Source organism: Citrus sinensis, chromosome 4 (assembly GCF_022201045.2).
Source record: "Citrus sinensis cultivar Valencia sweet orange chromosome 4, DVS_A1.0, whole genome shotgun sequence".
NCBI classification, from domain to species: domain Eukaryota; kingdom Viridiplantae; phylum Streptophyta; class Magnoliopsida; order Sapindales; family Rutaceae; genus Citrus; species Citrus sinensis.
In genome coordinates, this window is record NC_068559.1 from 22,186,299 (window position 1) to 22,214,177 (window position 27,879).

Below are 27,879 nucleotides of genomic sequence, written 5' to 3' on the forward strand. Positions count from 1 at the left end.
AAATCTATAAAATTTATACTGACATATCAGATAACCTTTATGTTAATAAATAGGTCATGTGACATGTCAATTTAACTTTTATATTGACATTTAAAAATATAAATATATATTTTGACATAAAAATTGCATGACTTGTGGTTTAGCGTTTATTTATTTTTATTGGTAGCGTTTATGTTGATGTAACGGTTTAAGGAAGTGTCAAATTCTTGGTTGTTCGGTGATAGTTTTCAAAACCTGGATCACGCGGGTTATTTTTCGTTACCTTTATCACCGAAAGGCTGTTTTAACCAACTAAAAACTAAAAGCTAAAACCCAAAACCCCCTCTTGTTCGTTTCCAGGGACTTCACCTTGATGGCCGAAAAGCAACTGGAAATCCTCCGCGGGTACGAGCTGCGGCTCTTGCGCTGCACCCTCGCTCCCCCACCGTCCGATCTTCGCATTCAATCGCAACCGTTGAACGAAGAAAGCCAATGCTCTCTCCTTCCACTCCACGAGCACATCAACAGCCTCATCGACTCCATCGAGTCCGGCCACTATCTCCAGGCTCTGTCCTCCGACGCGGCTAAACTCGTCCTCGACACGCTCGACTTCGTCGACCTCAACGACTCAGCCGACCGCGCCGACCGCGTCTACTCCGCACTGCTCCAGCGTGTCGAAGCGTTTATTGTGAACGATTCCGAAAATGACGTGGATAAGGCTTGTCGAGTTATTCTGCTTATGTGCCTTTCAATTGCTGCTCTTTTTTGGTTCACTCAGTGTAACGTGACTGGGTGAGTTGCTTATTTATAAAATTTTAAATAATTGCAATTAATATAATAAATATTAAAAAAAAAGTATAGTGATGAACTTTTGAACATGAATTAGTAGGCCTTCAGTTCATAATTTGCTAAAGTGTCGGTTTCCACTAGAAGTTTCAACTTTAGAAGGCAACGAATTGATAGAGTGGGAGAATTGGGCGCGTTATCAGCTCATGTCTGTTGGCTCTGACTTGCTGGGAAAGTTCTCCTATCTTCAGGTACTCAGTCTATCCAAAAATGAATAGATTCTATTGCTTAGACAGTGTTAATATTAATATTATCTTTTTTAACTTATTTTACATTATGTGATCTTTTTGTAGTATATAGTTTTTGCCAAAATGTTGCTCATCAAGACAAAAGATTTGCTGTTTGATGCAACTGCGTTGCCTGTGAATGGGATTAGAACCATTTCATGGTGGCTCACAAGACTCCTACTTATGCATCAACGGATTTTAGATGAGCGGTCGTCTTCTTTGTATGATCTATTGAAAGTTTTTATGGATGAGACTTTACAACATTTTGGCACTTTGGAAAATGTAACTACTTATTGGGGCAACCAGTTGCATGATATCGATCCTTCAGAGATTGTTTCAACAGTTCATTTGGAAGCAGGACTGCTAGAACACATTTACAGGAGAGTTGATTCTTGCAGGTGAGTTATCCTGGGAAAGTTTTATATTCGGTGGTCTTATTTCTGGCTACATTAGAAAAGTTTTCTCTTGGAAACATGTTATTTTCTCAGTCATTGCAGATGATTTTGTGCATTGTGTGTGAGGGAGGTGCAAGAATGAAGTTTTATGTTTGGACTTCATCAAAATCTCCCATTTTTTAATGTATATTGTTTCAATCATCGAACGATAGTTTGAGTTGTTAGCACTGGAATTTGCATTAACTGATTACTAAGTTCCATCATTACCATTACTATAGGACTTCTTCTATAGTTTCTGCTGATTTCTAAAATGCTTTACGGTATCAGGAAACATTTTGAATCAGCTGAAGTGGCAGCTGGTCTCCAGCTTTCGGTTACTGGGGTTCTTGGTTTCCGTACCATCCACCAGGTAAAGATCGAATGTGCATCATTTATAAAGTTGTCGGGATCTTCCTTCTTAGCTTTGAGATTGCTCCTGCATATAGGTAGAGCCAAAGGCACAAATGGTACTTGTTGCAAACACAAGCTCATCCAACACTTCTGATGCCTGCCCTTCAATAAGCCAAGTCATTCATACACATGATTCTACTATTGGTGATGCCACTGATGTTTTTGTGACCCCAAAATTATTGGGGAATAGTCATGAATCTGAAACTGAAGTCCAATGCATTCATGCTGGTGGCTCAGCAGCCCATTTAAAGGCAATCCAACAGGCAGTGATCTTGTCGAAGTGCCTCCTAATAGAAAAGAGCTCACGGCAAGATGAAATGCAAAGTAAGTTGTTTTATGGTTGGGCGGTGCGTAGTCGTCTTGTTAAATGCCACAAGACGTCAAGCATATTGCTATTTAATTTTTAAATCATTCTCAGTAATAATTCCTTTAGTAGATTGATGATAAGAGATTGCATTACAGATGATAACTGAGCACAATTTTTGTAGTTGTATCCCTGTACATCCATCTTAATATCCTCATTATATTCACATGCCTTTTACGGGTGTTATTTCTGGATGCCGAATGCTTTGTTCCACTTCTGGATACCAAATGCTTTGTTCCACAAAGCTGAGCTGGTTGCAAAGCCAGCTGATGAGGTCAACATGTCCCTTAAGTAATTTGAGGATGAACACTGTGTTCCTGAAAGTCTTACTCTAATGATACTTAAAGAAGCAATGAGAATGGATGTTGCAGCAGCTTTGCCTGAACTCAACCCCAGTTCCAAACATGGAACATGTGAAAACCAAAAATGCTTTTTTTTTTTTTCTCTTTATGACTTCTCTAGTTGGGGAATGTATTAGATATTCACCTAATCAGTAGGCCTTGAAGGGATCCCATGTTAGCCCCTTGATGTTGGTCTGTAACTAAGTAAATACTTGACCTTGAAAAAGCTTTTGGATCTGTTGATTTGGTCATTTGCTGATTTATAGCTTGTTTTCTGATTCAGGATGGGATATGGCTCCATACATAGAGGCAATTGATTCACAGCAGTCGTCATGCTTCATTGTAAGTATATATACAATACAGTGTCAGTTTTTCTTGATGTTAAATTTCATATCTTGAAGTGGTACTTCTGATTCTCACATGATTTTTCCATCTTTCAGCTAAAGGTTTTCTGTGATCTCTTACGTATTAGATGGGAGTCCACCCGTAGTCGCACAAAAGGGCGTGCTTTAGAGATGATGGACAAACTGGTATGATCTGTGAGCCTTTTCTTCTTAAATATTTTGTTACCTAAACATTTTCATTCAAATCGACAAGAGTTGCTTATCCATCTATAGAAGATTCCAAACTTTCTGCAGCTAGTACTTTATTGGACCCAAAAGCTTTTTTGCTTTTTCTAAGCTGCTAATCAAGACTAGATTTCTCTCCCTTATATCGCTAGATATCCCATTAATCGTTAGATTTAATTGTCTAGAGAGATTATGTACTGTGAAAATTCAGATTTCCTCTGTTTTAATCTCTATTTTCTCTTATTATACAATAGAGAAGAATACCTATTTATATACATTACACCCTAGGAACAAAATGGTAAAAACAGCTAGGATATTGCAAATCAGTATCCCTGAAAATTAGGGATTATATCTCCTAAAATCTAGTATTTAAGTCAACACATAGCTGTAAAATACAGCTGACATCTACAACAATAGTCAACACACAGCTGTAAAATACAGCTGACATCTGCAACATGTACTTGCATCTCTGCTTTTCACTTCACAAGTGATTTCATGTGCTATCTTGTATTCTGGTTCAGGATTTTTGATGGTTGGTTACCATCATATTTTGCTTTGTTTCAGGTTGAGGGCATTTCTAATTCTTCTCCCGGTGTGACTCAAAGGATTCCCTTTTGTTATGTGATTTACGTTCCAACTATTCCTGCCCTGCGAAAGTAAAACTATTTCTTCTGCATCTTTGAATGATTGTGATTTAATTTTCTTGTCATTTTGCCAACTATCATTATGCTGTCATTGTTTCATATCTTAGTTGACATATGTTGACTTGGTTAGAGATTAATTGCTCTGTTTATTCTCTTCATAATCTATCTATTTTGATTTTTCTTGATTTTAGGGAATTTGCTGAACTTTTAGTAAGCTGTGGCTTGATTGGAGAGGCTATTAAAATTTTTGAGGATCTGGAGTTGTGGGATAATCTAATATACTGCAACTGGTATGGTGTCATAGATAACCATTATCCTAATCTCTCTCTCTCTCTCTCTCTCGTGTTGCTAATGGGAGTTGGTTTTGTGTATGATGTAAAAAACAGCCTATTGGGGAAGAAAGCAGCAGCTGTTGAACTAATAAAAGCAAGGCTGTCTGAAAAGCCTAATGACCCTAGATTATGGTTTGTTGATGAGCCTTTTCTACGATCCATTTTATAGTTACTTCTCATTTCAGTTAAATCCATTGTTGATGTCACTTATTGCAATCTAGGGATAATTGTTCATTGGATGTGAATGTGAGGATATTGTCAAAAGAAAATGAAACATTTTAATTTTATCTTTTACTTGCTGTAGCCGATTTAAAAGCTCACTGTGCGTTCTTACTGATTGCTTTTGGTCTTGCATTTGAGTCAATGGATTTTATACTCATATTCTGACATTTATTGTTAGTCTTCTGATGGTTCAGCATATTATCTAAAAGATAAGTTTTTGCCGAAGAAAATTTGCATTCTAAACTAGAAAATGAGGGGCCCCGGGGGGGTGGGGGGAGCAACAGGAGACTGTTTTCCACTTATCCTCTTCCCTGCCTGCATTTTAGATGATTCTGATGCACGTGCCGTGAAATGGTTGAGAAATACATACCATCAAGTGAATTATGAAAATCATTACCATCAAGTGAATTATGAAAATCATATCCTTTTTGAAAATATTTGGTGCTAGACATTTGAATATATGGCCACAATTTAAACAATTAAAGATTTTCTGCATTGATTTCTTATAATGGATATATGCATGTAAGTAAAATATGATATCTTCACTGCCATTTGTTTCTTATAACTTATGGTGATAATGTAGCCAGAATGATGAGTTGAATTGTGGGTTGCTGACTTGTGATACATTTTGTAGGTGTTCATTCGGTGATGTTACAAATAATGATGCCTGCTATGAAAAAGCTTTGGAAGTTTCGAATGATAAGTCAGCTCGAGCTAAGGTGATATTTGTTGCACAGAGAAAATGTAGTTCACATTATGCTTGTACCTTGATCATTTTTTAGTTAACATATCTTTATGTGAATCAGAGGTCTCTAGCTCGTAGTGCTTACAATAGAGGGGAGTACGAGACATCTAAAATCCTTTGGTATGTTGCTTTAATGCTTTACTTCTCTTTCTGCCACACAGTAATTTGCTGCATTGACAACTGATATGGCTGAATGACAATTTACCCTTGGGTTTGTCTCAGGGAGGCTGCCATGGCCTTGAATTCTTTGTATCCGGATGGCTGGTTTGCTCTTGGTGCTGCTGCATTGAAGGTATCATATTTTTGTATTAGTATGTGTTTAGTGTGGAGAGATTTCTTATCCTTTTGCCCCAAGTTTCTGAAACTCTCGGCTGAAATATAAATACAGGCTCGGGATGTTGAAAAGGCTCTGGATGGGTTTACTCGGGCTGTTCAACTTGATCCAGACAATGGGGAAGCTTGGAACAATATTGCTTGCTTGTATGCTCTTTTCTTTGTCATCGTGTCATTCCATCCTCTTGCTCTGTATTCTTTAATATGGTGTCAATCACTTTCATCTTCTATCTGCAAGAGTATGCTTCCCATATTTGGTTTACTTTGTTTTGACTTTCTTGTTGCAGTTGTTCTATATAAAATTTATATGGTTCCATATTCCCTTGATGAGTGAATTTAGTTGCTGCAAATGCTAAGAGCTAGATAGTACTGTTATAATTAGGAATAGGGCACATATTAGCCAGCTCTTTTGAGGATTATCCATAGCATATGCCTCCGTTGTTTTCAAAGCAATTAAAGTTCTCCTTTTCGTCTTATTTAAAAGAAAAAAGCACAAATTGCTTCCCTCCCATCTCTCTACAGTCTCTTTTCTCTCTGTTTAATTTTTTCTTGTTCTTATTATTTGTCTTTTAATGTGTCTTTTCTTCTTATTTTATACTGTACTAGAATTTGTGCAGTCTCAATTTCATCTTGTCTGTGACTTACTGTATTTTTCGCAATTGTGGAACTTTATTTAGCAGCATAATTATTAGTTAGGGATACATTAATTGGTTAATACCACTTGTGAAAAGATACGAAGAGCTACTTATTCTCTCTTCTAGTACATTTAAAAAATTCATGACAAAATATCTGGGATGGTAAAATTCTCGTCAATTATAACAATGGAAGTCTTGAGATTTATGTAATCTTGCAGGCATATGATCAAGAAGAAGAGCAAAGAGGCTTTTATAGCATTCAAGGAGGCCCTAAAGTTCAAGTTCTGTCTTTTTTCCCCCTGATCACTACATTTTTATTTTCTGTCATGCACAATGCAGTCGGACACTATCTGATCACAAGAACACTGTCATACATAATTTGTTGCTGCTAGGCAAAAGGTGATATCTAATGTAATAACCTATAACATGATTTTGTAACAGACGGAACAGTTGGCAATTGTGGGAAAACTACAGCCATGTTGCTTTGGATGTGGGCAATATTGGTCAGGTAACCGCGGTTGTGCGCTTAATTTTGATCATTTATCACTGAAATCTTTTGAGATGAAGTTGGCATTTTCTTAGCCACCCTCTGATGGTTTTGATTGCTTCATGTATGTTGTCATGTTTGTCAACTAATGAAAGCTGCAGAGATTTTGTCATCTTTTCATTTAAAAGAATTTGATAGTTTATAGCCCATTGTCATTTTTGCATATGTATGTTATTGTTCTTTTGACCTTTTTGTACCTCAGCTTCATCCTTTTATGCAAGCAATTCGTTGTCAAGAAATATCTGGATAACAATTTTTTCCCATGAATATTTTTAGGCTCATCAAGGTCCTTGAACAGTCATGGTTAATGGATTACAGATTCTCAAATTTATAATTATTTTTTTCAGGGTCATTGTCCTTTGATATATGCAACTTGATGCATGACTTTCTAACGATTAACTCCCTGCCTTCACCATGGTCGTATAAATATTTTGACAAGTGGGGATTGTATGATTACTGTGTGCTAGGAATTTTTTTGGTTGGAAAGAAATGGGAGGATTTTTCAAGAAGCTAGGGAGGGAAGACACCAAATTATTTTTGGTGGATAAAGCCTGCTGTCACTTTGGGCATCAATTTCTAATGAATGCAATAATGTTCCTTTCTTTGCTATTCATTAAAATTGAGTTGTTCTTCTTGGATGGCCTTCTTTTTACTTCTCATCATTTTGCCAGCTTGTTGATTGTCATTTTTGCTTGTTGGCAGTCTTTTCCTGCAGTGTTAATAATATTTAATTATAATATTAGACATCAGTGTCCTCAACATGATCTCTCTCCCAAATTTTTACTCTTTTATTCATTATACTTTTAGCAGTTTCTTTATTTTTGTTATATGTTATTTTTGCAGGCTCTAGAGGCTGTGCAGATGGTGTTGAACATGACTAATAATAAAAGAATTGATACTGAATTATTAGAAAGAATAGTGCTAGATCTGGAAGGAAGGACTTCAATTATAGAATCTGAGTCTTGCAGGACTACGCATAATCTTAACAGAACTAATAACACTTGTGCAAAAGATTTACCTGTAGAATCTGTCTATGTATCATCACCTGAGGAGTCAATCATGGGAAGATCACGAGAAAATGAGCACTTGATGGAGTTTCTTGGGAAAATTCTTCAGCAGGTTGCACATGGGCCCATGATCATCTTTTTTCCGTCTTTTAATACTGAGCTAAGGGACATTCTCTCTCTTTCACACATATCCACAACACATGTACATATTTCTCATATTTCTATGCGTATATATTGTAATTTCTGATCTTTCTTAGTTTATATGATAATTGTCTTTGGGCATATGATTCATATTTGCTGGGCATCCTATGGTCTGTGGGTCAATAATAATCTATAGTATCTGAATTTCTAGACAAAATTGGTCATTTTTGCAAATCATTTGGACGTATCTATGGAGCAGTTTACTATTTTAGTGCTTGCAGGAATTGGTATGCTTAAATTTTGGGCTCAAATTGTGTGAAAATAATCAAAGTGATATGCAAATTAATTCAAGCCACATGAGGAAAGAATATCCTTTCTTTTTTTTTTTTTAAGCTTATGTTACATGTTTCTCTGTATGGCATAGGTAGTTCGAAGTGAGAGTAGTGCAGATATGTGGGGATTATATGCAAGGTGGCTTAAAAGTAAAGGAGATCTTACAATGTGCTCTGAAGCCCTCTTAAAGCAAGTCAGATCATATCAGGTTTCTCCATAAATCTCATCATCTTATAATAAATTAGCATTATGTTTTACTTTGATGTTGATGGATTTTGTTAATGCTAATCAAATTTTGTTAATCTCTCTCTTTTAAAAAGAAGGCAAAGAAAAAGCTTTGTGATTTCATTTTTGTTTTCCAAAATTTGTTATCTAAAGGAATGACAAGTTGACAACTCAGTCTCTCTCTCTCTCTCTGTGTCTGTGTCAGGGATCTGATATGTGGAAAGATAGAGATCGGTTTAAAAGGTTTTCATATGCATCCTTGGAACTTTGTAAGGTTTACATGGAAATTTCTTCGTCTTCTGGTAGCCGTCGAGAACTCTTTGCTGCTGAGATGCACCTGAAGAACGTACTTAAACAAGTAAAACATCTTATAATTCGATATTTAAGACACTTACAGTTGGTTTAAAGATTGCCTTTTCTGTTTCTGTTTTTGACTCGTTCAGGGTAAAACTTTTTCTCACTGTGTTAGAGTGCATTTCTGTTATTATATAGTTTCTTAGAAGAAAATGCACTTTTTGGAATCTCAGGCTGAAGGATTTTCTGACATGGAAGAGTTCAGGGATCTTCAAGCTTGGCTTGATGAAGTGAAGACGAAACTCCAATCTGGTCCCGTGGCTACCTAAGTATCAGGAATGTGCTATTTTTGAATATCAGGAATGTGCTATTTTTGAAATTTAGTAACAAGGTTAAATCCGCAACTAAAAATTGTTTCCGATAATAGATACCGGGACTTTGCAATATAAGTTCGTACTGTAGTGGAGACCTTAAGCAGGACTGAATATCTTGTATTGTTGTATTGCCTTTTCTGTAACAAAACAGTCTAGTTTTATTATTTGTATTATTTTTGTATTTTCGGTGCTGTAACTAATCTCAATGTAAATATATGGCTTCAAGTTATTTAAATGTAACATCAAGTGTTGTTTTCAACCTCTGTTCTTTTATGTATAGCTTACATGCCGTGATTTCATTAACCTCAATTTAAGAACAAATATGCATATATTTCAGAAAGCATTTAAACAAAGCAACCGAACGTCGCTGGTTTCTATTATCACATTGACAGCAATAAAACAAAGAAGCAACTGAAAGTTATCTTCATATGAGAATGAAAGCTTTTTAGCAGCATAAGCCTTTCACTATTCAATTCCAAACATGTTCCTCAACATGATAACAAATTCGTAGACCTTTTCTGGGTCTGGAAGGATCCTGGCAACAGTTTCCCTTTGCATGCACTTCTTCATCCAAGCGGAGAATTTGGGGCACTCATTCGCATCCTTAAATCACCCAAATTTCTCAACCGCGTAAAACCAACAAATTTCTCAACCCCCAAATTTGGGACATCAACGAATCCAAAGCTATCCCCGCCAAAGAAATCCTTCTCCCCTAAAGCTCCCTCTAGTTGCTTCAATATCTCTATAAATTCATTCTTTGCCGTCTCCTGTGTTTTAAAAAATCTATTGTAATGGATATATTGTGAATTTATCTAATTGCTTGTTATAATGCTTCTATTGCGGTGTTATTCGAGTTGTCATTTTCAGTTTTATTTTATTTGTTCTTTAAACATAGTTAATTTGAAATGTTCTTTAATATCCATTACACTTGAGATCATCAAATAAGTGATTCTCGAACATAATTGCTGTTGTTACTCGAATAAGAAAAGAAAACAAAGTATAGCTAACGTAAAAGCAAATGGAAATGAGAGCAACGTGATTCTGCAAAGAGAACTTCACACTATCATAAAACCAAAAACATTACAATTTAAAGCTTAAATTAGTTACTAGAATCATGGTCCAAAGATTGTGCCATGATCACAACATAAACTACAAAAAAATAACCAACACCAGAAAAGTAGGAACAGTTTAAAACTTTCAACGTAGCAGCATTTATGATTCCACATCAGCAGTCCTAAACACATCTTCTAACAATTGCAACTGTTCATTTTTGCTTCTGCCAATAAAGAGTTGATTGTAACCAAAGATTGTTGTCTTTATTGTCATTGGAGAGTAACCAATTACTTACGCAGTCACGTAAGTTGCTGGTTGGCCTCGCACATTTTTGATCAGCTGAGCCGCAACCTCTTCCATGCTCATTCGTTCTCTCGGCAACTCTGAAGAGCAAGTCACTCCGATTTCCAGTACTGAAACCAAGCACTCTTTAACACTAAAACTTCTGGTAAATTGTTTGTGAGCATTGGCCTCGCTTGTCTCCCCTTCTTCTCTTTCTACAAGAAGCACTGGATCAACAATTTCAGCAAGTCTTTCAGGAAGAGCTTCCTTGACAAAATTATGTAGGGTTAGATTGCCTGTAAACATCTCATTCGTCGGCCTCTTTCCTGTAAACGTTTCCAGCAAGAGTATGCCAAAACTGTACACATCTCCACTTGTTGAGACCTCGCTCCCCATTCCGTACTCTGCAATTTGAAAATTAAAACTGTTGGTTCAACTAGTAAAATCTCTAAGGATTGCAAAAGAAGTTAATTAAATTATAGTATTTACCTGGAGCAGCATAACCAACGGTTCCTTTTACTCCAATAGAGCTTGATTGATTAGATGACAAGTTATTGGCGGCTTCCGGAAGGAATTTTGCTAATCCAAAATCACTTACATGGGCAGTCAATTCACCATCCAGAAGAACATTGCTTGGCTTGAGATCACAATGGACTATTGGAGTTTCACAATAATGATGAAGATAATCCAATGCGGAAGCAACATCAACGGCAATACTCAGTCTTTGCAGGAGATTTAGATTCTTAAGTGCCTCACGGTTTGGATGCAACCATTCCTCCAGGCTCCCGTTAACCATGAACTCATAAACTAAAGCCTCAAAATAATTTCCTTGGAAGTCAACACCTGCACAGGAAGTTATTATTTTGACGAGATTCCGATGCCTAATACTTCTCAAGGCTTGACACTCCGCCATGAAACTCTTTGAAGCTCCTCGATGTTGAAGATTAAGCACCTTAACTGCCACCAGCGTTTCATGATCATCATGATTGAGGACTCCTTTATAGACCGAACCAAAGCTACCGGCACCAATCAAGTTTTCCAAAGAGAACCCGTCAGTTGCTTTGAACAGATTCTCATAGGACACTCGTAAAACCGAAGCCAAGAGAGCTGATGGAGGAGTGGCTGGCTCCCTTTTTGATTTGCTCCGCCAGGAAGTAATTATCAAACACGACATCCCTGTCACTAACAAAATTCCTGTAACTACAGGAATAATCAGTTTCAGGGAACGGGAACGTGATTGCTTTGATTCTTTGATGGAACAAGTAGATAAATGCAACTCAGATATGCCACCACAGAGGTTATCATTTCCGTCAATAGATATAGCACTCGAATTGCTGAAGACTCCTTTTATTGGTACTTCACCCTCAAAATGATTAAAAGACAGATTTAAATTCTGCAAAAAGGGAAAGTTTTCCAGATATTTTGGAATCCGGCCAGACAAATTGTTCCGCGAAAGATCAAGATTCTCAATGCCTCTCAAAGAACTCAATGATGAAGGGATATTCCCCTGAAAGAAATTACCATTCATGACGAGTTGTTCCAACCTAGTGCAACTTCCTATACTGCTTGGAATTTGACCAGACAATTTGTTCTCCGATATATCTATAGCACCCAGATTTTTCAAGATACCAAAATTTGAGGGCAAAGGACCGTTCAATTGGTTTTGAGATAGATCGAGATAGATTGACAAGGAAGAGAGGCCAATTACTTCAGTGGGTATGGTACCACTGAGGTTGTTATTAGAGAGATTTAATGATATTAAGTTTTGGCATTTCCCTAGACTCGATGGAATGCTTCCCTCTAACATGTTTTCCTCAAAATTTAGTGTGATTAACAATGTCAGATTTCCTATAGAAGATGGAATTTCCCCCCAAAACTTGTTCCCCTCAAGCGCCAACCTCTGCAGCTTATAAAGATCTACTATACTTCCCGGAATTCGGCCTGTGAATTGGTTGCCCCCAAGGTGTAAAAACTCCAAGTTAACAAGATTTCTTAATCCACTTGGGATATTTCCGAACAACTGATTGTTTCCAACTATTAATATTCTAAGTCGGGTTGACAAGTTCCCCACAGCTTCAGGTAACATTCCACCAAAATTGTTGTCACTAATTTGCAGTAGCTCTAGTCTGGAAGCGTTGACCAAAGAATTGACAAATTCCAAGTCATCCTTTTTCCCATTTCCTAAGTGATTCCTAGAAATACCAACCCATTCGAGTTTATGTAAAATTTTCAAACTAGGCACCTTTCCACTGAATCCATTCTTTGCGATTACAAGTCTCATTAGATTTGAGGCATTGGATATTGAAGCCGGAATAGGTCCGGTAAACTGATTACGACAAAGGTTTAGTACTTCAAGATTAGGAAGAGTGAAGCCTAAGTCTGATGGAAGGCTTCCTTGAAGTTGGTTAACGGGAACACAAATATAATTAAGTGAAGACAAGTTGTAGATTGAGAAAGGGATTTCACCTGATAGCTTATTTACTCCCAATAATAAATAAAGCATCCTCTTAAGCTGACTCAGGGTTTCAGGAATTTGTCCCACAAATTGATTTGCAGATGCTGAGAGGGCCTCGAGTGATGACAAATTGCCAAAGGAAGATGGGATTTCTCCTGACAAATTGTTGCGGTGCATTGCGAGAATCCGAAGCTTTGATAAGGAGCCCAGTTTCCCTGGAACTTTCCCCACAAGCTCATTGAAGGCTAAAAAGAGGGATTCAAGGTTAACGCAATGCGATATGTTGTCAGGAATTTGACCTCCGTATGTATTGTTGTCCAGCCATAAAATTCGTAACCTGAACAGATATCCAATCTGTTGAGGGATTTCGTTGCGGAAGCTATTGTTACTGAGATCTAACACTCTGAGAAAACTTAAATTACCAATGTGAGGCGACAGAGACCCCTGCAAGAGTAAAGATGGAAGAAGTAATGCAGTCACTCTTTGGTGCCGTCGACTGCAGGTGACACCTTTCCATTGACAAAAGTGCCTGGAATACTTCCATGATCTCAAAACCTCAAGAGGGTCATGAGTAATTTTGGCCTTGAATTCAAGCAATGCAAGTTGATCGGTTTCATTGCTTTTGAGCATACAATCGGTTGACTGCAAGCTGAAGCTGAAGCAACAGAAAATAAAGAAACAAATGCTTACAATGATTGAACTCATCATGTTTACAAAATTCATTTAACTGCCGAAGGAAATTAAAATGATAAAACTTTTATAGAGGTTTGTAAGATAAAATATGTTTGTATATTTTTTGCAATGATTTATGGACTCTGTCCTTGAAGCTCAAATGTGAACCGGCTGGCACCGTGACAGTGAAACTAATACTTTTTGTTTTTCTAACAATATTAATTATCATTTTTATTACTATTGTAAGAATAATATATTGCAGCTTTAAAGAAAGACCAGACTTCCTTTTGAGTCTCGTCATGAAAGGTTGACCTAAATGGGAATAATATATTTTCTAATGGTTAACCTAAATGGGAATTATATCGGTTTGTACTGTCTGTCCATATAACAAACAACTAACTAAATTATTTTAAAGTCATAAATAAAAATGGATAGAACAAGAAGTATATTGCTATTCGATGCAAGATATGATCTAATGTTGGATTATTAAACCATAATAAAATAATATAACTATACATGTGCAGAATTATTCACTAGAAAGATTTGATTTAGATATTAAACAGTTAGTGCATCTGTATCTATCTCATGCTCATTAATTTAGAGTTTGAGAACTCATAATAATAAAAAAATAGAAATTTAAACATAGAATCAGAAAAGAAGTTTACAAAAATAATTTTGCACGGAAGCAATGAAATATTAATCCGGTTGATGGATATATTGGTGAACACATAATAGAATATTATAATAGATTTTTATCTATCAAGCAAAGGGAAGAATATAATTGGAATAACAAAAGAATTAGAAGTAAATAGTAATATGCTAATAGGATATAAAGGATTAATATTAATTATCATATTTGGCTGAATGATTCAGTGGTAGTGAGTAATACCCACTTTCAATACTCGGGTCTTCCAGGTAGTGAGATCTTCAACAAGTAATCATTTTCAAGAAGTTTTAATCGTCGGTGTCGTTTGAATTGGTCATCTAAAGCTGCCCTCTTGATATTTTTCTTGGTCTTTGTTTCAGACTTTTAGTTTTTCTATGCATAAAATCATTATTAAGTTCATTTTCTTATCACAAAATTCTGAATCTTTTGCGTTCTAATTACTACTATTAGTTGTCATATTAGTATTATTAACAATAATTATTTTAAATAAAAATTGTAATTATTATAATAAAATGACGATAATAATCAACTAAGGCTATTTTGATATTGTAATAATCTATTTCAATTCCAATAAAAATTAGATACATCAGTGACAATACAAATTCTTACAATTAAAATAAATAATTTATAATAATTTTCATTCTTTATTTTAATTCTATTATGATTCTATCTTATTCCAATTATTAATTGGTAAGCATTCCACTAAAGGAAATGAAACTGTCCATAAAGAGAAGGCATCAGACGACAGACAGTACGCACCAGACTACCAGCTGCGACTTTTGTTGGGACCCAAACAAACATCATGACCTTCCAAGAAAAAATAAAGCTACCCTGGCCGCCACGGCACCGTAACATGTTATTTACTAATTTTTCGACAAAAATTAACATGTATATGATGTCAGAGGCGGATCTATAGTGCAGAAAAAATCGTTTATATCCCTTATGTTTTTATTAATTTAATAAAATAATAAATATTTTATTTTGTTTCATATATGTCCCTAATTTAGTAACCTTATGATTTCATCAATTTAGTATAACAATAGAGTTTTTATTTTATATTCAAATATGTCCCTAACTCAATTACTCTTATATTTTCATCAATTTCATATAACAATAGAGTTTTTATTTATTTTCAAATATGTCCCTAATTCAATTATATTATTTTCAATTGAAATTAGTGACTTATTTTATAAAGTGATTAAATTATATATTTATTGAATAGATTGTAAATATTAGGGAGCTAAAATTTTATTACTGCTTTAATTTATTTTAAAAAACTTCTAATTGAAATCATAATAGTTCCAGGCTTACCCTGTCCATTAATATTAATAATAATTCGAATAGTTCTTTTTGTTATTAATAATAATTACTAATAATAATAATTATTATTAATATTAATAATTCGAATAGTTTTCTTTACGAATAGTTCTTTTTGTTTTCTCCAAGAGAATTTTTTGCGAAAATGATGACTTTCGACTTCCGTGGGTTGTGACTTCGTGCTTGACTTGAAGTCGGTCAAGCAATATTTGATGAAATGGGATTAACACAATTAATAATGATGAAGACTTAGTGATTTCTTGTACCGCCCGTGTGGACATTTCTCCGTTGATGACTGTTAAAGAAGGATATTTCTCCGTTAATTATTCCGTAGGAGCAATGCGCTTTGCAAAATTGATGGGGACACATGGTGTCAAATGTCATTCATTAATCAGATAGAAGCTTCACATTAATTTTGTAATGTGGTATTTCAAAAGCACCAAATATTTTATTTGCCCTACCCTCACGCAAGGTTTCTTTGTTTCAAATTAATGTCATTTTGACCGAAATTTGAAGGAAAATTTTAGAAAACATAAGCAATTGTGGAACACATGGGGAAGGGTTTTAACCAGTCAATTAAAACATAACGTGTAGAACTTAGTTTACTAGGTAAATCCCCACCAACTGAATGATGGTGATTTTGTAATTTTGGAACACAGGGGGTTTGAATTCTAAACAATCTATCTATATCTATATCTATATCTATATATATATATAAAGCTGGGACTTGAAGAGGTGATGTTGCATCACCATTTTTTATCTTTGTATATTCTCTATTATCTAATAAATAGAGAAATTTTCTTTCATATTTGACTTTTCATCGTCTCATAATTAATTTGACTATTATTACACAATCAATATGTAACAGTTCATCAAAATACCCACTATCAAGTTGGGAATACAAGAGATGATGTGGCATCAGCATTTCCATCTTTGTATATTCTCTATTATCTAATAAATAGAGAAATTTTCTTTCATATTTGACTTTTCATTTTCTCATAATTAATTTGACTATTATTACACAATCAATATGTAACAGTTCATCAAAATACCCACTATCTTCTTTAATTGAAACCTTTTTGATCATAAATGAAGCAATAATTTATAGACATTTTTAATCACTCCCAAATAAATATAAACACAACATAAAAGAACAGAAAATAGCAATGACTCTAAAACATGTGTTTTTCATTTTGGCCCTCACTTGCCTGATCATGACAAATATTGCAAATGCAACCAGCAGGAATGATCGCCTCAACAACAATATGAAACCAGGCTACGATCTTGCAACAAGACTTGAAGCTAGCGGAGGCTAACAGAGTGCTAGAACGCATTAATGGAGCTGAAATCATGCTCAAATGAGATTGTTATATTCTTCCTTAATAGCCAGGCTGATATTGGCCCTGACTGTTGCCACGCTATTGATCTCATCACCTGTAATGACTAGCCTGCAATGCTCACCTCTCTCGAATTTATTGTCGAAGAAAGGAACATACTGAGAGACTACTGTGATGCATCTTCTGCTCCTTCTCCAGGTGGCCTCGCGGTGATATATCAGCCTCAGGTTTCTAAGGTTTTAGCTTAGACAACGTGCATCTATGGCACTTCTATTTCCGTGGTGTTAATTTAGTTAATGCAATTTTAAATAATTAAAAAAGTCTTTTTGATTTTAGCTTTGCTTCATTTTTTTTCATTTTTTTTGGAAGTCTTGCCTCTTAATCGAATATAATAAATCATTAAAAGTAGAATAAGAAAAAAAAGGATAATACTAAATTCTTTTTTCAAAGCCGCGAAGCAGGTTCTATTACCTAGTTTATTTTTAAGAGACGGTACTTTACCATCTCAATTAAATGATGCCCAAAATATTTTTGAAATGATAAATGAATAATTATATAAAACTCCGATGTATGTTACGTTAATTTTCAAGAATTTCACGAAAGTAAAATTCATCATTTTCGCAAAAATTTCTCTTGGAGCAAACAAAAAGAACTCAATGATAGAAGGAATTTTCCCTTGGAAGAAAATGATGAGTTGTTTCAATGTAATGCAACTGCCTACACTGCATGGAATTTCACTAGACAATGACCATTTATTCTCAGATATATCTAACGCACCCACATTTGTTTAGTCACCCAAATTTGAAGGCGTCTGTTTTGAGACTGATCAAAACTTTTTCCAAAAATTCGGGATTCAGGTCGTATCAGGCCGGTTATGTTTTGAAAACTTGTAAATTTTCAGTGATCAAACTTCAAAACTTTGCAAATAGGTCAAAATATGAAAAATACTTGATATGTTATTGAATAGTCATTTTGTTTTGCATTAATATAAGGCTATGGGTGCTATCTAGTTTTGTTGGTAAAATTTCATGGGTTGAAAACAAGAAAACTAGCATTTGAAAGAAATTTAGTTACCATTTGATTAAAACATAATAATAAAAATTAGAAAAAATTATAAGGCTTCGACAAGATTTGCTAATCATGTATAGAATAATATGAAGATTAAGAACATCACCTAAGCTAATTATTGAACTTGAAATTTTAGGAGAAAAATTTATATGGGTTTGGCCACCAATTTAGCATTAGGAACTCATTGTTTAGGAAGTTATGGTGGGTTTCGTAGTGGGACTTATCCTCTTTAATGCATATGGTGATTTTTAACCAACATATATATAATCCCATTATAAAACTAGTCAAACCTTCTAAAATAACATGCTCAGATAGTGTGCTAGTTCCATATAAATATTTCTCCAACTTCTTAGCCTGAAGTGATATTCATTTCCATTGATAGTTTAATGGGCAAAGCCTTTTGAATTCTCCATGTTATCAAGTTAATTTCTGTTGGAAAATGCAATGCGGATATGAATAGAATTTTTTGTGCAAACAAATTTTTTGTGTTGACACATCCTCTCAGTAAGTTTTATGGAGAAGCTTTAATTTCCTAGTTGTTGATTTCGAATACATTAAGCTCTTAAATGGTATTAAAGTGTTGTAAACTAAAAACTATGGTTCGTATGGAAAGAAAATTGTAATTACAAAATAAAAGTTGATAGAGTGTGATAAATATAATTTCAGAATAAAAATAAACTTAACTTTAAAATTACAATAGTAAATATAAAGTATTTACTAAATACTTTAGTATTGCAGTAACTGCCCTACCACAATGACAAAAAGGAGGCTAATACTATAAGTTGTTACATTAAAAGTCTCCCAAAAAGAAAGAAGTGACTTAAAAAATTAAAAGAACGCAGAGCTGAAGTTGGCAATTTTGTAAAGGGAAATTATCATTCATATACCCTATATTTGCTCTGTTATCAAAAATACTACAACACTTTGAGGGTGTATCAATCGTCCACCCTTAATTGACAAAATGTATCAGCCGACCACCAAACCGTTAGTTGCCGTTTGAAAGTTAACGGAGTTACAGTGAATTGACGATTTTACCCTTGAAAATTATCACTTGTATACCCTTAAATTCTCTTTTCATCACTTGTATACCCTTAAATTATCACTTGTATCATATGAAAAGACCAAATTACTCTTCTGACGTCATTATACTTAAACGGCAACTAACGGTTTGGTGGTCAGCTGATACATTTTGTCAACTTAGGGTGGACGATTGATACACCCTCAAAGTGTTATAGTATTTATGATAATAGAATAAATTAAGGGTATACAAATGATAATTTCCCTTTTGTAAATTACAATGGTGATTGTTACCCAGTAAAATCCTTCAATGAATCACAACGCTAGCAATTTCGTAATATACAGTAGTGGCAATTTTGTAAAATTGAAGTAGTGATAGTTTTGTAAATAAAAGGAAGGGTAATTTTTAAAAACCTCCCCTGAGGTTTGGGCTTGTTGCAAGTAGATGGCGAGAATTGATTTATTTGTAAAAAACCCTTTACCGTCAGTTAAGTTTAACATTGACTGTTAGTTGACCGTGCAAAGACAATATTACCCTTAACAATAGTTTATAAACGAAAATAACTAAAAAAAAAACCAAAATTATTAGCTATTTTACACTTTTTAAATTATTGATATTTTCTTAAAGTTTCTATAAAAAAGTTAAAATTAAAAAATTAAAAAATCCTCTTTAAATTATTGATATTTCCTTAAAATTCCTACAAGAAAGATAAAATTTAAAATTTAAAATTTAAAATTTAAAAATGAAATAGTCATAATCTTTAACTATGATATTATAAATTTTTAGAATTGACAAGAATAAAATTATTAAAAAATAGGGTTTGTGCTTTTTGCACCAATAATTTTAGTTTTTTTTTAGTTATTTTCGTTTACAAACTATTGTTAAGGGTAATATTGTCTTTGCACGGTCAACTAACGGTCAATGTTAAACTTAACTGATGGTAGGGGGTTTTTTACAAATAAATCAATTCTCGCCATCTACTTGCAACAAGCCCAAACCTCAGGGGAGGTTTTTAAAAATTACCCTAAAAGGAAAAACTTTTTCCCTAAATTTGGCTGAGGTAAAAGCCAGCTTAGCCCACACTCCCCTTCGCCACTTGTTGCTGAGCTCTTTCTTCAATTTTTGAACTTGAAGTGATGCCCCATCGATGTCATGAAATTTTTGTAGTCTCTCCATTGTACAAGTTAAACAGTAAAGTTAGAATGATGATGGAGTTACAAACAATCAAATATAATCCTGATGTTTATTTGATGTTTATTTAAGCAGAAGTTGAAGTTTGATCCTGATTAATTAGATGCGAACACACATTCATGAGTAAATACTTAAAATTAAATTAATCAAAATATATAAATACAGGAGAAAATCGATCATATGCATGCAGACACCACAATCGAATTATATATATCACCGCCACACATAAATCTTATTCCAACGATATATGATTAATTAATTAATTTTTTTTAATAACAATTAAATTGTAATGTCAATTGTCCACATAAGATTTTTTTTATGAAAGTTAGTAATTTTTTTCCATCTTTTTAAATAATAGTTGTTAATACAAATCAAAAAGATATTAGGACTTGAGATCAGGGTCTACTTGAGTTAGAATTTTTTATTAGAAAAGCTATTAGCCAGCGATGCAAAAGAAAGAAGCAACACAAGATAAAGAATAAAATGAGAGAGCATATATTATAGAAAGATTTTACTCATTCCAAGTGTGTATCAAACAAATAGATGAACTCTCCTTTTATAGTTATATAATTATTACATGAAATTAATAAAAACATTATGGATTATAATTCCTTGTGATATAGTGGGGGTTATAAAAAAGTCAAGAGTTGCTAGTGGAAGATAATAAAAAAAATAAAAAATATATATTATGAACATATACATTTATTTTAATAAATTCATAATATTTTTTTCCCTTAAATAACAGGGTGTATGTATATATATATTGACATAAAAATTGCATGACGTGTGGTTTAGCGTTTCTTCGTTGTTCAGTGCTAGTTTTATGTCAATTTTTATTGACATAAAAATTGCATGACAAAAAAAGGCTGTTTCAACCAACTAAAAACCAAAAGCTAAAACCCAAAACCCCCCTCTTTTTCGTTTTCCAGGGACTTCATCTTGATAGCCGAAAAGCAACTGGAAATCCTCCGCGGGTACGAGCTGCGGCTCTTGCGCTGCACCCTCGCTCCCCCAGCGTCCGATCATCGCATTCAATCGCAACCGTTGAACGAAGAAAGCCAATGCTCTCTCCTTCCACTCCACGAGCACGTCAACAGCCTCATCGACTCCATCGAGTCCGGCCACTATCTCCAGGCTCTGTCCTCCGACGCGGCTAAACTCGTCCTCGACACGCTCGACTTCGTCGACATCAACGACTCAGCCGAGTGTGCCGACCGCGTCTACTCCGCACTGCTCCAGCGTGTCGAAGCGTTTATAGTGAACGATTCCGAAAATGACGTGGATAAGGCTTGTCGAGTTATTCTGCTCATGTGTCTTTCAATCGCTGCTCGTTTTTGGTTCACTCAGTATAACGTGACTGGGTGAGTTTCTTATTTATAAATTTTTAAATAATTGCAATTAATATAATAAATATTAAAAAAAAAGTATAGTGATGAACTTTTGAACATGAATTAGTAGGCCTTCAGTTCATAATTTGCTAAAGTGTCGGTTTCCACTAGAAGTTTCAACTTTAGAAGGCAACGAATTGATAGAGTGGGAGAATTGGGCGCGTTATCAGCTCATGTCTGTTGGCTCTGACTTGCTGGGAAAGTTCTCCTATCTTCAGGTACTCAGTCTATCCAAAAATGAATAGATTCTATTGCTTAGACAGTGTTAATATTAATATTATCTTTTTTAACTTATTTTACACTATGTGATCTTTTTGTAGTATATAGTTTTTGCCAAAATGTTGATCATGAAGACAAAAGATTTGCTGTCTGATGCAACTGTGTTGCCTGTGAATGGGATTAGAACCATTTCATGGTGGCTCACAAGACTCCTACTTATGCATCAAAGGATTTTAGAGGAGCGGTCGTCTTCTTTGTATGATCTATTGAAAGTTTTTATGGCTGAGACTTTACAACATTTTGGCACTTTGGAAAATGTAACTACTTATTGGGGCAACCAGTTGCATGATATCGATCCTTCAGAGATTGTTTCAACAGTTCATTTGGAAGCAGGACTGTTAGAACACATTTACAGGAGAGTTGATTCTTGCAGGTGAGTTATCCTGGGAAAGTTTTATATTCGGTGGTCTTATTTCTGGCTACATTAGAAAAGTTTTCTCTTGGAAACATGTTATTTCCAACATGGAACTTGCCTGTAGAACTCTCTCAATCATTGCAGATGATTTTGTGCATTGTGTGTGAGGGAGGTGCAAGAATGAAGTTTTATGTTTGGACTTCATCAAAATCTCCCATTTTTTAATGTATATTGTTTCAATCATCGAACATTAGTTTGAGTTGTTAGCACTGGAATTTGCATTAACTGATTACTAAGTTCCATCATTACCATTACCATAGGACTTCTTGTATAGTTTCTGCTGATTTCTAAAATGCTTTACGGTATCAGGAAACATTTTGAATCAGCTGAAGTGGCAGCTGGTCTCCAGCTTTCGGTTACTGGGGTTCTTGGTTTCCGTAGCATCCACCAGGTAAAGATTGAATGTGCATCATTTATAAAGTTGTCGGGATCTTCCTTCTTAGCTTTGAGATTGCTCCTGCATATAGGTAGAGCCAAAGGCACAAATGGTACTTGTTGCAAACACAAGCTCATCCAACACTTCTGATGCCTGCCCTTCAATAAGCCAAGTCATTCATACACATGATTCTACTATTGGTGATGCCTCTGATGTTTTTGTGACCCCAAAATTATTGGGGAATAGTCATGAATCTGAAACTGGAGTCCTGTGCATTCATGCTGGTGGCTCATCAGCCCATTTAAAGGCAATCCAACAGGCAGTGATCTTGTCGAAGTGCCTTCTAATAGAAAAGAGCTCACGGCAAGATGAAATGCAAAGTAAGTTGTTTTATGGTTGGGCGGTGCGTAGTTGTCTTGTTAAATGCCATAAGACGTTAAGCATATTGCTATTTAATTTTTAAATCATTCTCAGTAACAATTCCTTTAGTAGATTGATGATAAGAGATTGCATTACAGATGATAACTGAGCACAATTTTTGTAGTTGTATCCCTGTACATCCATCTTAATATCCTCATTATATTCATATGCCTTTTACGGGTGTTATTTCTGGATGCCGAATGCTTTGTTCCACTTCTGGATACCAAATCCTTTGTTCCACAAAGCTGAGCTGGTTGCAAAGCCAGCTGATGAGGTCAACATGTCCCTTAAGTAATTTGAGGATGAACACTGTGTTCCCGAAAGTCTTACTCTAATGATACTTAAAGAAGCAATGAGAATGGATGTTGCAGCAGCTTTGCCTGAACTCAACCCCAGTTCCAAACATGGAACATGTGAAAACCAAAAATGCTTTTTCTTTTTTCTCTTTATGACTTCTCTAGTTGGGGAATGTATTAGATATTCACCTAATCAGTAGGCCTTGAAGGGATCCCATGTTAGCCCCTTGATGTTGGTCTGTAACTAAGTAAATACTTGACCTTGAAAAAGCTTTTGGATCTGTTGATTTGGTCATTTGCTGATTTATAGCTTGTTTTCTGATTCAGGATGGGATATGGCTCCATACATAGGGGCAATTGATTCACAGCAGTCGTCATGCTTCATTGTAAGTATATATACAATACAGTGTCAGTTTTTCTTGATGTTAAATTTCATATCTTGAAGTGGTACTTCTGATTCTCACATGATTTTTCCATCTTTCAGCTAAAGGTTTTCTGTGATCTCTTACGTATTAGATGGGAGTCCACCCGTAGTCGCACAAAAGGGCGTGCTTTAGAGATGATGGACAAACTGGTATGATCTGTGAGCCTTTTCTTCTTAAATATTTTGTTACCTAAACATTTTCATTCAAATCGACAAGAGTTGCTTATCCATCTATAGAAGATTCCAAACTTTCTGCAGCTAGTACTTTATTGGACCCAAAAGCTTTTTTGCTTTTTCTAAGCTGCTAATCAAGACTAGATTTCTCTCCCTTATATCGCTAGATATCCCATTAATCGTTAGATTTAATTGTCGAGAGAGATTATGTACTGTGAAAATTCAGATTTCCTCTGTTTTAATCTCTATTTTCTCTTATTATACAATAGAGAAGAATACCTATTTATATACATTACACCCTAGGAACAAAATGGTAAAAACAGCTAGGATATTGCAAATCAGTATCCCTGAAAATTAGGGATTATATCTCCTAAAATCTAGTATTTAAGTCAACACATAGCTGTAAAATACAGCTGACATCTACAACAATAGTCAACACACAGCTGTAAAATACAGCTGACATCTGCAACATGTACTTGCATCTCTGCTTTTCACTTCACAAGTGATTTCATGTGCTATCTTGTATTCTGGTTCAGGATTTTTGATGGTTGGTTACCATCATATTTTGCTTTGTTTCAGGTTGAGGGCATTTCTAATTCTTCTCCCGGTGTGACTCAAAGGATTCCCTTTTGTTATGTGATTTACGTTCCAACTATTCCTGCCCTGCGAAAGTAAAACTATTTCTTCTGCATCTTTGAATGATTGTGATTTAATTTTCTTGTCATTTTGCCAACTATCATTATGCTGTCATTGTTTCATATCTTAGTTGACATATGTTGACTTGGTTAGAGATTAATTGCTCTGTTTATTCTCTTCATAATCTATCTATTTTGATTTTTCTTGATTTTAGGGAATTTGCTGAACTTTTAGTAAGCTGTGGCTTGATTGGAGAGGCTATTAAAATTTTTGAGGATCTGGAGTTGTGGGATAATCTAATATACTGCAACTGGTATGGTGTCATAGATAACCATTATCCTAATCTCTCTCTCTCTCTCTCTCTCGTGTTGCTAATGGGAGTTGGTTTTGTGTATGATGTAAAAAACAGCCTATTGGGGAAGAAAGCAGCAGCTGTTGAACTAATAAAAGCAAGGCTGTCTGAAAAGCCTAATGACCCTAGATTATGGTTTGTTGATGAGCCTTTTCTACGATCCATTTTATAGTTACTTCTCATTTCAGTTAAATCCATTGTTGATGTCACTTATTGCAATCTAGGGATAATTGTTCATTGGATGTGAATGTGAGGATATTGTCAAAAGAAAATGAAACATTTTAATTTATCTTTTACTTGCTGTAGACGATTTAAAAGCTCACTGTGTGTTCTTACTGATTGCTTTTGGTCTTGCATTTGAGTCAATGGATTTTATACTCATATTCTGACATTTATTGTTAGTCTTCTGATGGTTCAGCATATTATCTAAAAGATAAGTTTTTGCCGAAGAAAATTTGCATTCTAAACTAGAAAATGAGGGGCCCGGGGGGGGGGGGGGGGGGGGCGCAACAGGAGACTGTGGAAACCTGCCTGCATTTTAGATGATTCTGATGCACCAGGTGCCGTGAAATGGTTGAGAAATACATACCATCAAGTGAATTCTGAAAATCATATCCTTTTTGAAAATATTTGGTGCTAGACATTTGAATATATGGCCACAATTTAAACAATAAAGATTTTCTGCATTGATTTCTTATAATGGATATATGCATGTAAGTAAAATATGATATCTTTTAATTATTGGCCCATTTGTTCAGAAAGAAGGAAAAAAAAAATACATGGTTGAAAGACAACTGTTACTTGACCTTATTTAGGTCTCTTCACTGCCATTTGTTTCTTATAACTTATGGTGATAATGTAGCCAGAATGATGAGTTGAATTGTGGGTTGCTGACTTGTGATACATTTTGTAGGTGTTCATTAGGTGATGTTACAAATAATGATGCCTGCTATGAAAAAGCTTTGGAAGTTTCGAATGATAAGTCAGCTCGAGCTAAGGTGATATTTGTTGCACAGAGAAAATGTAGTTCACATTATGCTTGTACTGTGATAATTTTTTAGTTAACATATCTTTATGTGAATCAGAGGTCTCTAGCTCGTAGTGCTTACAATATAGGGGAGTACGAGACGTCTAAAATCCTTTGGTATGTTGCTTTAATGCTTTACTTCTCTTTCTGCCACACAGTAATTTGCTGCATTGACAACTGATATGGCTGAATGACAATTTACCCTTGTTTTTGTCTCAGGGAGGCTGCCATGGCCTTGAATTCTTTGTATCCGGATGGCTGGTTTGCTCTTGGTGCTGCTGCATTGAAGGTATCATATTTTTGTATTAGTATGTGTTTAGTGTGGAGAGATTTCTTATCCTTTTGCCCCAAGTTTCTGAAACTCTCGGCTGAAATATAAATACAGGCTCGGGATGTTGAAAAGGCTCTGGATGGGTTTACTCGGGCTGTTCAACTTGATCCAGACAATGGGGAAGCTTGGAACAATATTGCTTGCTTGTATGCTCTTTTCTTTGTCATCATGTCATTCTATCCTCTTGCTCTGTATTCTTTAATATGGTGTCAATCACTTTCATCTTCTATCTGCAAGAGTATGCTTCCCATATTTGGTTTACTTTGTTTTGACTTTCTTGTTGCAGTTGTCCTATATAAATTTTATATGGTTCCATATTCCCTTGATGAGTGAATTTAGTCGCTGCAAATGCTAAGAGCTAGATAGTACTGTTATAATTAGGAATAGGGCAAATATTAGCCAGCTCTTTTGAGGATTATCCATAGCATATGCCTCCGTCGTTTTCAAAGCAATTGAAGTTCTCCTTTTCGTCTTATTTAAAAGAAAAAAGCACAAATTGCTTCCCTCACATCTCTCTACAGTCTCTTTTCTCTCTGTTTAATTTTTTCTTGTGCTTATTATTTGTCTTTTAATGCATCGTTTCTTCTTATTTTATACTGTACTAGAATTTGTGCAGTCTCAATTTCATCTTGTCTGTGACTTACTGTATTTTTCGCAATTGTGGAACTTTATTTAGCAGCATAATTATTAGTTAGCGAGACATTAATTGGTTAATACCACTTTCGAAAAGATACGAAGAGCTACTTATTCTCTCTTCTAGTACATTTAAAAAATTCATGAAAAAATATCTGGGATGGTAAAATTCTCGTCAATTATAACAATGGAAGTCTTGAGATTTATGTAATCTTGCAGGCATATGATCAAGAAGAAGAGCAAAGAGGCTTTTATAGCATTCAAGGAGGCCCTAAAGTTCAAGTTCTGTCTTTTTTACCCCTGATCACTACATTTTTATTTTCTGTCATGCACAATGCAGTCGGACACTATCTGATCACAAGAACACTGTCATACATAATTTGTTGCTGCTAGGCAAAAGGTGATATCTAATGTAATAACCTATAACATGATTTTGTAACAGACGGAACAGTTGGCAATTGTGGGAAAACTACAGCCATGTTGCTTTGGATGTGGGCAATATTGGTCAGGTAACCGCGGTTGTGCGCTTAATTTCGATCATTTATCACTGAAATCTTTTGAGATGAAGTTGGCATTTTCTTAGCCATCCTCTGATGGTTTTGATTGCTTCATGTATGTTGTCATCTTGGTCTACTAATGAAAGCTGCAGAGATTTTGTCTTCTTTTCATTTAAAAGAATTTGATAGTTTATAGCCCATTGTCATTTTTGCATATGTATGTTATTGTTCTTTTGACCTTTTTGTACCTCAGCTTCATCCTTTTATGCAAGCAATTCGTTGTCAAGAAATATCTGGATAACAATTTTTTCCCATGAATATTTTTACGCTCATCAAGGTCCTTGAACAGTCATGGTTAATGGATTACAGATTCTCAAATTTATAATTATTTTTTTCAGGGTCATTGTCCTTTGATATATGCAACTAGATGCATGACTTTCTAACGATTAACCCCCTGCCTTCACCATGGTCGTATAAATATTTTGACACGTGGGGATTGTATGATTACTGTGTGCTAGGAATTTTTTTGGTTGGAAAGAAATGGGAGGATTTTTCAAGAAGCTAGGGA

General features: G+C 35.0%; 3 protein-coding genes across 9 annotated transcripts in view; 2 read left to right on the forward strand and 1 right to left on the reverse strand.

The window, feature by feature from the left end:
• The first annotated feature begins 251 nt into the window (after window positions 1-251).
• On the forward strand, window positions 252-9,262 carry LOC102627680 (uncharacterized). 6 transcript variants are annotated; one of them, XM_052439567.1, is made up of 20 exons: window positions 252-771; window positions 866-1,016; window positions 1,119-1,450; window positions 1,775-1,856; window positions 1,933-2,221; window positions 2,886-2,944; window positions 3,043-3,132; window positions 3,736-3,827; window positions 4,007-4,105; window positions 4,202-4,279; window positions 5,004-5,088; window positions 5,176-5,234; window positions 5,337-5,406; window positions 5,503-5,594; window positions 6,301-6,363; window positions 6,524-6,590; window positions 7,473-7,838; window positions 8,202-8,318; window positions 8,541-8,693; window positions 8,828-9,262. In XM_052439567.1, the coding sequence occupies exons 1-20, from the start codon at window positions 353-355 to the stop codon at window positions 8,921-8,923; spliced, it is 2,859 nt and encodes a 952-aa protein (XP_052295527.1). In that variant the 5' UTR covers window positions 252-352; the 3' UTR covers window positions 8,924-9,262. The 6 variants fall into 6 exon arrangements, with proteins under 6 accessions (XP_052295527.1, XP_052295526.1, XP_052295528.1 ...); XM_052439566.1 differs by having other exon boundaries at window positions 254-771; window positions 8,863-9,262; XM_052439568.1 differs by having other exon boundaries at window positions 254-771; window positions 869-1,016; window positions 8,863-9,262.
• Window positions 9,263-10,036: 774 nt separating this feature from the next.
• Window positions 10,037-13,619, reverse strand: LOC102626515 (probable LRR receptor-like serine/threonine-protein kinase At3g47570). Its single transcript, XM_052439563.1, has 2 exons — window positions 10,828-13,619; window positions 10,037-10,742 (listed from the first exon to the last, which is right to left on the reverse strand). Exons 1-2 carry the CDS (start codon window positions 13,514-13,516, stop codon window positions 10,348-10,350), a joined length of 3,084 nt encoding a protein of 1,027 aa, XP_052295523.1. The 5' UTR covers window positions 13,517-13,619; the 3' UTR covers window positions 10,037-10,347.
• A 7,659-nt stretch (window positions 13,620-21,278) lies between these two features.
• Window positions 21,279-27,879, forward strand: part of LOC102614077 (uncharacterized) — a 32,898-nt gene continuing 26,297 nt past the window's right edge. Inside the window, exons 1-16 of one of the 2 annotated variants that reach the window (XM_052439572.1) lie at window positions 21,279-21,424; window positions 21,563-21,669; window positions 21,772-22,103; window positions 22,455-22,536; window positions 22,613-22,901; window positions 23,565-23,623; window positions 23,722-23,811; window positions 24,415-24,506; window positions 24,686-24,784; window positions 24,881-24,958; window positions 25,737-25,821; window positions 25,909-25,967; window positions 26,070-26,139; window positions 26,236-26,327; window positions 27,034-27,096; window positions 27,257-27,323. In XM_052439572.1, coding sequence (XP_052295532.1) covers window positions 21,625-21,669; window positions 21,772-22,103; window positions 22,455-22,536; window positions 22,613-22,901; window positions 23,565-23,623; window positions 23,722-23,811; window positions 24,415-24,506; window positions 24,686-24,784; window positions 24,881-24,958; window positions 25,737-25,821; window positions 25,909-25,967; window positions 26,070-26,139; window positions 26,236-26,327; window positions 27,034-27,096; window positions 27,257-27,323 — 1,602 coding nt within the window. In that variant the 5' untranslated portion in view covers window positions 21,279-21,424; window positions 21,563-21,624. Of the gene's footprint in view, window positions 21,425-21,518; window positions 21,670-21,771; window positions 22,104-22,454; window positions 22,537-22,612; window positions 22,902-23,564; window positions 23,624-23,721; window positions 23,812-24,414; window positions 24,507-24,685; window positions 24,785-24,880; window positions 24,959-25,736; window positions 25,822-25,908; window positions 25,968-26,069; window positions 26,140-26,235; window positions 26,328-27,033; window positions 27,097-27,256; window positions 27,324-27,879 lie in introns of both variants that reach the window. The other variant, XM_052439573.1, reaches the window with a different exon arrangement.